This window comes from Triturus cristatus, chromosome 1_2, assembly GCF_964204655.1.
Source record: "Triturus cristatus chromosome 1_2, aTriCri1.1, whole genome shotgun sequence".
Lineage (NCBI taxonomy): Eukaryota > Metazoa > Chordata > Amphibia > Caudata > Salamandridae > Triturus > Triturus cristatus.
This window is the reverse complement of record NC_140580.1, coordinates 219064996-219074737: the sequence shown is the minus strand read 5'-3', so window position 1 is coordinate 219074737 and position 9742 is coordinate 219064996. Positions and strand designations below refer to the sequence as shown.

Below are 9742 nucleotides of genomic sequence, written 5' to 3'. Positions count from 1 at the left end.
CCCAGTGTCAGCCATCTTGTCAGTCATTTTCCGCTCCCTGTGATGTGGGCATGGTTCAGAGAGGTCTTGATCGGCCAATTGGGAGGGGGAGCATTATCTGCGACTACAAACCCCATCATGCTTCTGGATACACTCACTTCACCTGCATACCCACTATTCCTTCCTGTCAGTCAGCTGCACTGTGAGCTAGTGTGTTTGTGGTGGCAAACTGTCTGACAGTGTTTATTTAGCTTTGTGCCAGTGCCTTGCTCTATTTGTTGGTAGGTTGGTACATGTCATGACACAGTTACAAGTCACTATGAGATGGCAGGTATTGTGTTTGTCTGACTAGCATACACATCTTGGGATGATTATCTATTGGTTACTGTAGCTTTGCTAACGGTGCATGGTTTCACTGTCCCCTTGCCACACAATATTGAGTATGTTGGTTATGTACTCACCAGGCTCTGGTATGTCTGATAGACCATGGACGCTCTCTGGTGGTAGGATGTCCCGCACCTTCTCCTTCCAGGACCTGAAGTATACTGGTTTGGCAGGAGGGCCACCACTAGTGCGCTGACTCAAGGCATGATCCTTCTCGATGAGTTTCTTGACCCTCCTGCGCACGTCATGCCACCTGTTCTGGATATCATCCTTTGTGCGCAACATTGGTGCTTGTGCGTTCACCTTGTCCACGATCCTCGCCCACATCTTTGTTTTCTGTGACATGGGGGTCCTTTGGACCAATGTACCAAACAAATGTGGCTCTACTCTGATGATCTCATCTACCAGCACTTCTAACTCACTATCTGTGAAATGTGGATTCTTCTTTGGGAGCATGGTGATGGGTGGTAGTGGTGAGTGATGTGTGTGTGAGGGTGCAAGTGAGGGTGGGTGAGTGTCAGTTTTGCTAGGTGTATGTGTGAGTGCTTTTGGTGAGGTGCTAATGGTGTTAAAGTTGTGTGATGGGTGAGTTGTGAGTGTGTTTGTGGTTGCTGTCTGATGGTGTTCTCTGCTGGCTTTTCTCTTGAATTTGCAAAGGATCATGGTAGTGATTGGTGTCCTTTATATAGGTGGAGTTGTGGGTGTGTCTTAGTTCCAAGTTTAAAAAAAAATATTTATTGACTTTGTCATTGCTTGTTTGGTCCTTTTTTTGTATTTTTTCCTTTGGGTTTTCTAGGCATGAAGGAGACGTTCTTCTGACTGAGACAGATGCTGATGTTGGCTCGTGCGTGCTTCTTCGGGTCTTTCACGCTGACTTTCTTCTATGTTTCATACGCGTCGATCGTGGAGATCTCTTGCTTCAGGTCCCTGTTTTCTGTGCGTGTCGGTCATTCGGCTTGGGCTCCGTGCGAGTCGGTCTGGTTTTACATGCATTGCATCGTACTGCGCAGATCGGACATCGCGGGTACGTGTCGGTCAGGTTCATTCCTGGTGCGTGACGGTCGGTGCGAATCACTGGTTTCCCTACAGCTCGGTCGTACGGCTTGTATCCCGTATGTGTCGGTTGTAATTGACATGTGTTGCATCGTACTGCATGGGTCGTACGGCGCCGGTCCATGTCGGTCGGTCTCCGTTCCCGGTCTGTGTCAGTCAGTACGTTTGGTGGCCGGAATCGGCCCGAAAGTGTGCATGAAGGTCAAAGGTAGAACATTAAACGTTGGCAACTCCCTAAAAATTAATTTTGACAGTCTGAAGGATCTGGTGCACGAATACTCTGCATTGGCCAATCGTGAAAAAACGATAAAACCATAGTTGTTAACCAGCCCTGCATGGTCAGATCCAAAAATAAGTGGTAAATTACAACTCAGCCCCTACATAAAACCTTAGGCATTGTTTTTGACAAAAGGGTCCTGGCTACGGACTATAAAATACTGCCGTACGGTTATTAGGCGCATTAGAGAGGGCACCAACAGCAAAGTGGACACCCGATTACAGCATCCGTTCTCATGCGTGTTACCAGGACCCTCAAACTGCGGTAAAAGCTACTTTATAAAAAAGCTCTTAGCAAATGCTGCCGGTGCTTTATCCCAAACACCTAATAACATTGTGTGGCTTTATTTGTTCTGGCAAGATCTTTATACCGACCTGTCCCGCAGCTTCCCTCATATCAGATTTATAGAAGGTATACCTGATAATCTCAACGATGATGAGCTGCTACCCCCGACCCTTGTAAACATGGTAATTGTCGATGACCTTATGCGTGAAGGTGGTGACCATCCTGAGCTTTTACTCAATAGTCACACCACTGTAATCTAAGCATATGCTACATTGTGCAGAACCTCTTTTACAAGGGTAAGAACAGTCGCTCTATAGCACTCAACACCTCATACCTTGTTTTATTTAAAAATCCCCGTGACAAACAGCAAATATCCGTCATAGCTAAGCAGATGTACTAGGGAAAACCACACTTCTTCATGGAGGCCTTTAACGACTCTACAACAAAACCTCACGGCTACCTGCTGGTTGACTTAAAAAATAACACTCTAGAAGCCTACAGACTGAGGGCTGATATTTTTCCCCCTGATCTCCCAGTCGCTTACACCCCAAAGACTAAGTCCCGAGCCTATATAAAGCAGCGCTGAAGACCTTTAGAGACATTTGTAGCCCGGCCCTTATAACCCAGGTGTTGACCATGTCTGACCATCTACGCTGCAATTTGGCCCTCCGGAAAATGCTGGTTACAGCCAGTCCCGAGCACAGAAAGGCTCTCCTCTGTACTGCTTCCGACAATATAGTGGTGGCCATTTCAGAAATAGCCCTAAACACCCCAAAAGGCAATGTCCCTATATCAAAGAGTCAGTTACAGGTGTTGAAGAAGAAGCGACATCTTATCAAGAAGCTCAGTAATAAAAGGGCCTCACTCATTGCCAAGAAGAAACTGGTGAAACAGTCTGGGGGTTTTATAGGTTCCTTGCTGGGCATAGCTATACTCATAATTACAAGCCTCCTCTCGGGACAGTGATGGAGCATGCCACAAAGATGTATTTGGTTCCTAGACAACAGATGGAGAAATTGGGCTCTTCTGCGGACAATGCCTGAGATATACAGCGAAATGAGACTCAACGACTGGATGCTGAAATTAAAGACATTTTGAACCTGACTGATCTAAACCCATATGACAAAGCGGCCCTTTACACCACCACCCTTAAAAATTTTCTAAGTACTACAAGCAGTGGGATACCGAAAAAAATAAGCTAACTTTATATGCCCCTGATTCTGATCAGCCAGCAATGTCGGCGCCTGCTACACACCCCCAACAGCCGCAGCCGGCCCCGTCCCCGACCTCGGGCCGAGAAAATGTTGATGAGTAAACTCGCCGCTTCTAAAGACCTAACAGCTTGGAATGAGCGAGGTGAATTTCTCTACAAGGGGCAGCCGGTTGTTGGTTCACACATGTACGATCTAGTCAAAGGTCTCACTCACCCCAAGATCCTAATGCATCAAAATGCTCCTAGAGGTTGGGATCAGTTTCTACGAGTAGCCACTGAACTCAACATCCCTTCCACACTTGTGGGTAATAACGATCACTGCCCAATGCTTGAAAGTTTAAAGACACCCCTCCCTCCATCGCCAGCCGCCTCTGACACCCCACGACTTTCCCCCTCTTGGAGTATCCCACTTGTGCCATCTGTACGGAGAAAAAGGCCGTTGTCCGAAGCCCATACATGGATTCATCCTTAATGTTTCTACAGACTTTTTGTATAAATGTGCCTACTACGTGTATAATCGTGTCTGATTTTTCTTCATATATTTCTTTAGTAATAGATGTCATTGTAATGCGCAACCTACATAACTGTTTGTAATAAACACTTTTATAACTTTTGAACCCGTCTCACTCATCTTTTAAAAAAACATTTCATTATGGGGTATGGGCAGCATAGAAATACGGAGTCTGAATGTGTGTTTTAAAAAGGACTTTATTTTAAACATTCATCATTAAACATACACACATTACAGGCCCTTACAATTTTTACAAACGTTATATTCTGTTTTCGCAGGTCTGTCCGATGCCCTTGTGTTTTCTTTTACATATTTCACAACTAGACTGTCATTGTTAACAAGGTCACTCGAATATAGATTTAAGAAATTTCTAAACGCCACACCCTCCGATATTTTACTGATAAAATAAATGCAGTGCTCCCCTCATGTGATGGCTAACGAATCCAGGACCCTTAGCTTGTTATACTCAACCCTCGCTGCAGCTTTTTTCACAAACTTGAATATGGGCTGTGTATAGATACTGTGTTCGGGGAACTTGGCTGTACTGTCAAACACTGTAACCTTGTCACTTTCTATAAACACTGCCGCCCAGTGGATTCCACCCTTGTAATGAGGATCTGTGTTAGAGACTAGGGTGCATGGTCTTTCTGGCCCTATTTCGGTTGGTAGCCCATCGCTAGTGAAAACACCTAAAAAGTATTTCCTAGCGTATTTATGTCTGCTTAAGAAGTCACATATCTGTTCAGTGTCCATTTCACAAACTTTTAAAGATAGTCAAACAAAATCTGTCTGGTGTGGTTGATCTGCATGATGCTGTCAAATACCGAGACTACGACCATGTTCAAGTTCGCAGTTAGCGGATTACTAAATCGTATTTCAGCTTTTAGATTGCCGTTTTTGACCAGCTGGTAGTGATCACTGTCTTCCATGTCAGGAGTCAGGTTGAATGAGAACAGCGTGTATCCGGCCCCATAGCCTTCTCTTGTCACGGCTACCCCACAGTCCCATAGATGCTTCCCGGTTATCGAAATCAGCGCCTGGTATTCCCTGATGTAGTTGGAGGTTCTAAAACTGGGTGTGTAGGGTTTTGCAGGAATCACGGTGCCCTCATGGACCAGCGCAGCGTAGTTGATGTTGTAGTACTTAAAATTGAAGGGATTTGAGCCATAGACGCTGCTAAAAGCTGTATTGTCCACAAACCCGATGATGATAAGCTTGGGTAGTTGTCCCATAAATAAATTCTGTTAGAGTTAACCGGGTACCGGCAGGGATGCTGAATACCTTCAGAGCTACTCTTTCCACAGCGTACTTGGTGTTTGATATTTGCAAAGCATCGGCGTGAGAGAGTCTGACGCTCGGGGACACTTTCACCCACTTTACAAACAGACTCACTGACTGTATGTCCAGCTTGTACAGTTCTGCATCCCCGCTGATTAGACAGAATGCGTCCTTGTTGCGCGTGAGCTTGATCTTAAGATCAATTCCATTGATGAGCAGCTTATCTTGGAAGAAGAGGTCTGAATGTATGCACCCCAGGAGGTCAAACTGGTGACTGCCCGTCGAAAAACCTGCTCTTTTTACAAAACCCTGATTGTCACTGTCCAGCTCCTTGGCTTCAAAGTGTGCGGCTATGTCCTTGTAGAAGAGTCCAGCTGAAAGCTGCGTGTCGAGGGCGTCGCTAGTGTAATTTAGAATACTCTCGAGGTAGGCTCTGTAGGCGTACATGTTATCGCTCTGTGTAACGAGCCGATTACCCAGGGTGATGTCCACCTGATTAAACAAGGTGGCTAGGGGGTAAGCAATCGTCGCCACTTTAGCATCTGCTGCTATGTCGGAACCATCCGCTTTTATGATTTTACACATAAGATGGAGTAGCATGTTGTTGAGATCCAAATACATATCCGTGGACCCTAATGCATAAAACTCTATAGGGGCCAGAGGCGTCAAAGCAGCTAAAGGCGATACCTCCATGAAGAAGCTATTTTCGATGCTTGTCTGCATGGGCTTTAGAGTAAACAAGCCTCACTCGGATTTGGCGCACTCGCCCGATGCACAATGTATGAAGGCCATGCTTTAGTTTGCCCCGCTTAAAAAAATATTTACTTTAGAGGCAGCTCTCTTCTTCTTTGAAGTTCTCTTCCGTCTTGGGGTTTTACTTTTCTGAGCGTGCCTTGAAGAACTCCTCCTTTTTTTATAGGGGGCAGGTGGTCCTCTGCGTCTCAAAGCGTGGCGCTTCCTTTTAACACTTGTGCGCGGTCTGTACACCAAGCCAGCGCCTTCTTGCGGCTGTTTGTTCATGCGTTCGGCAACCGCCAAAGTAACAGACCCTGCCACGTCCTGGGCAATGTTCGTTTCCGCCGCTTTAACATGCGGTTTTAGAATTTCATAGCCTTTTCTCAAGAAGAGCAGACTGCGGAAGAAACCTCCTTGACGAGCCCCGTACATAATTGAAATAGCGTCAAAATGTTTTTTAGAGAATGCAACGTAGTCAGGTTTGTTGAATTGAATATTGACCATCGTATTATTTTCGCCCTGTACATGGACCCCCCATTAACAGCGGTGAATAACTATCTCCGATCCTCTGGGCCTCTACAATATCGCTATACACATAGAGTGTGTAGAATCCCCCATTAATATCAGGGCACGTGTGATCCTGTTCGATCGGACTTCTCAGATTCTGTACTGTGCCTAAAACTCTTCTTAATTTAACTGAGCAGTTAAACGGCATGGTGCGATCAGGGGCTTTAAGAAATACCTTCCTTCTGACGTTATCTAGCGACAGATGAGTATTCGTATATGTTTCGATGCTGCCTATGGCTTTGTTGATGGCGTCGACAACACTTGACACGGTTGGGTAGTAGCCGTATGGGATGCTCTCATGCATGCTCACAGGGTCCTGCTCACGCTTTATGTAAAACTTTGCCTCGCTCTGTGTAAATGTATTCCAGGTTCTAGGGTATTGGATCTCGGGTTAGGGCTACCTCCCAATCCCCTTCTAGGTCCACAGCCTTAGCCAATTTCATGGTATAATTAGAAATCTGGCTATCGGGGAACATGTCTTTAGAAGCGTTGGACGGCAGGGTGACGTAAAAGGGTGTTGTCTCCATCTTAACAGCAGCTTTTAGACGGTCCTCAGCTCACACACCCTTCAGGGAGCTGGCCAACACCCAACTGTTAAATTTCTCTGGCCAGCCCTGCCATTTGACACATGCCTGGCTATTAGCACCTCTACCTTTCCTTTTCAGAATCTTTTTAACCCTATACACCCTTGCGGATCGCCGGGTATCCTTTGTAACTCTTCCTTGTAAAAGACCCCCGACACAGCTTCCCCATCGTAATCCTTTCACCTGCAAATATACATCCCTTCTTTAAGCTCCACACTTTCCACTATAAATATTTAGTCGCTAAAAGTCTGTTGGTAGCCCTTCGTAAAGACACCTTTCAATTTTGAAATCCTTACATGATCACCTTTTTTAAATATAGGCTTCTTCACCTTTGTAGCGAAATTACGTCCGTACACCGTTCTCCAAACAGTTAAAGAATTACTCGGAGTTACCTCTACGGGCGTTGTTTTGATGGTTCTGTGATAACTAGCATTATATACAGCTAAAAAAGCCTGTAGAACATCGACGTATCTGTAGGTGTTGTGGGCCGTAAAATATCTCCACATCTTAGACTTTAAAGTTCTGTTAAACTGCTCTGCAACCGCGGCCTTAACCTCCGTGTGTGTTACAAAATGTTGAACCCCGTGGTGCTTTAATTATTTCTGAAATGTCTTGTTCATGAATTCTTTACCGGCGTCTGTAGTTTTTAGGAATTCAACCCTTCTCGAAAATGGCTTTAAAAGCGGCCGTGACGCTCGCCCCACTTTTATCGCGTAGCGCTTCTGCGTAGATGTACTTGGACAGCACGTCTACGACGGCTAATATATAACGAGCTCCGTTGTTCTGTTTTGCTATATCTTGAAGGCTGATGATATCCGCTTGCCATTGATAATCTAATTGCGCATTAACGATTGTAGGGCGTCTCTTGAAGCGTCTTCTGGCGGGTTTATGGAGTGAATACGCCTCCTCTCCTGATAACCACATCTTCACCAGGTCTCTGCTTACAGGGTCGTTTTTATCTACAGCCCTTCTATACAGAGCTTTGGCTCTTCCCAAGCTACCAACTCCACGTGTATCATAATAAAGTTTTCTTAACCGGGCCCCCGGCATCCGCTACACCGCAGGCAATGAATGACAAGTGTTTTGCATAAGAACCTTTTATTAAAATTAAAGAAAAAGTTTAACAAAGCATACACAGAAGGCACTTTACATTTTCACAGTAAGCACCGTAAGGACGGATTAACACACAGCCACCTTGCGATGTAACTTTCCACTACTTTGTTCTAAATACACGCTATCATGTAACGTTACATAAGACCTTAGTTAAATAGTCTCCGGGGGGCCAGAGACCCTATTTTTCTATTTTTTTATACAGATTACACATACGTCTTTCTACGAGTCTTTCTATTATCTTTCTATCAAAAGTCATGCACATCCCCTGTATACCAGGTAGTTTTAAGCTTGGGTCATAGGCATATCGGATCTCATTGAGTGCCGCTGACAAGTTCCTCAACATATTAGGGTGGACATATTTCTTTTCAGTGTACAGCCCGTACGCCACCCTTATCAGTTTATACACCTTGTACGGGTCTAACAAACCACAAATATATCGTATTGTTCTTGTTCTGTATGATTCGACAAACATTCGTGAGCCGCCTGCTGTGGATCGTTCATTTGATGTCCATGACAAAGGCTGTAATAGTCACGCTTGACACAGTTTAGTACCACCGCCACCGCGAAACCCTTAACAGCCTGCCAGTCATAGTAGGACAATTCTGGATCTTCCTTTACACACGTGCCACTCTTAGAGCCACCTACGCACTTGTCACACCCATCACTGTTTTGGCATGTGGAACTTTCAGCCTGTTTTGAATACCACAGGCAATTGAAAATCACGTTGCTTGCTTTTGCACGTCGCCACTCTGCCACAGGCCTTTTTGGGACTTCTCTCTAGGGTTCAAAAGAAGAAAGATTGTCCTTCTGTTAGTTGAAGAAATAATATACATCATTATGTAGCTGACTGCGCATAACATTTTCTTACTAACCTTCCGCAGTTTCACCGCCCTCTGCTGCTGCTCTGAAATCTTGAGAGTCGCTAAAGTCCTGTAATGCCCCATCATCTTCGACGGCTGTGCCCTGCTGCACAATGACCTTCTCAGGATCCGTATCCTCCTGAAGGACCATGTCTTCATAGATGGGTGTGTTAGGAGGTGCTACAGCTTCTTCACCATAGCGCATTATGAAGTAGGTGCATCCAGCTGGGGTTGCTCTCTTCGGGTCAAAAAGAAGAAAGATTAACATGCCATTAGTTGAAGAAATAAAATACATCCTTATGTAACTGCCTGCTCACAACATTTTTATTTTTTTTATTTTTTACTATCCTCCGCATTTTTACCGCCCTCTGCGGCTGCACTGAAATCTTGAGAGTCGCTAATGTCCTGCGATGCCCCATCATCTTCGATGCTTGTACCCAGCTTTTGCAAAAAGACCTTCTCAGGCACCGTTTCCTCCTGAAAGCTCATGTCTTCATTAGGGTGTGTTAGGTGGAACTAGCGATTCTTCATTTTCCTCCATGTCCACGAAACTGAGGCCAGCAAACACGCTGCCACTACACAAGCCCTCACTTTCGCTGCTGTCGTCCTTAATCGGGGACATCCAGATTACGCAATCCTTGAGACTGAGTTCTTCCATACTCCGACAAAGGTTATTGCCAAAACCAGTAATTTTGCAGCCCATATCCATAGATGTTTCTTGTTGACCATTCTCATCCATTACCCGGGGTATTAAGCTGCGGTAATATCTATTGATAGTGGCCTGGGAGCCACCCAGCATCTTTTCGTATTCAGGCATCTGCTTGCTGCACAAGGCTCTTAAGGATGCCTTATATGTATCTTAAACAGACTCTAAAAGGGGGCGTGCACCTCTACACCACAACA

At 45.3% G+C, this 9742-nt stretch overlaps 1 protein-coding gene across 1 annotated transcript; it reads right to left on the bottom strand.

Annotated features, from left to right (window-relative positions):
- Positions 1-4466: 4466 nt before the first annotated feature.
- Positions 4467-9044, bottom strand: LOC146867073 (uncharacterized protein F54H12.2-like). Its single transcript, XM_085619893.1, has 3 exons — positions 8852-9044; positions 5095-5627; positions 4467-4943 (listed from the first exon to the last, which is right to left on the bottom strand). Exons 1-3 carry the CDS (start codon positions 9042-9044, stop codon positions 4467-4469), a joined length of 1203 nt encoding a protein of 400 aa, XP_085476019.1.
- Between the last annotated feature and the right edge of the window lie 698 nt (positions 9045-9742).

Coding starts and splice junctions, on each gene's coding strand:
- LOC146867073 (XM_085619893.1), bottom strand. CDS start 9,044: ATGCGCTATGGTGAAGAAGCTGTAGCACCTCCTAACACACCCATCTAT. Junction 5,628..8,851: donor GGGCGGTGAAACTGCGGAAG/GTTAGTAAGAAA, acceptor TGGCCCCTATAG/AGTTTTATGCATTAGGGTCC. Junction 4,944..5,094: donor ACAAGCTGGACATACAGTCA/GTGAGTCTGTTT, acceptor TAACTCTAACAG/AATTTATTTATGGGACAACT.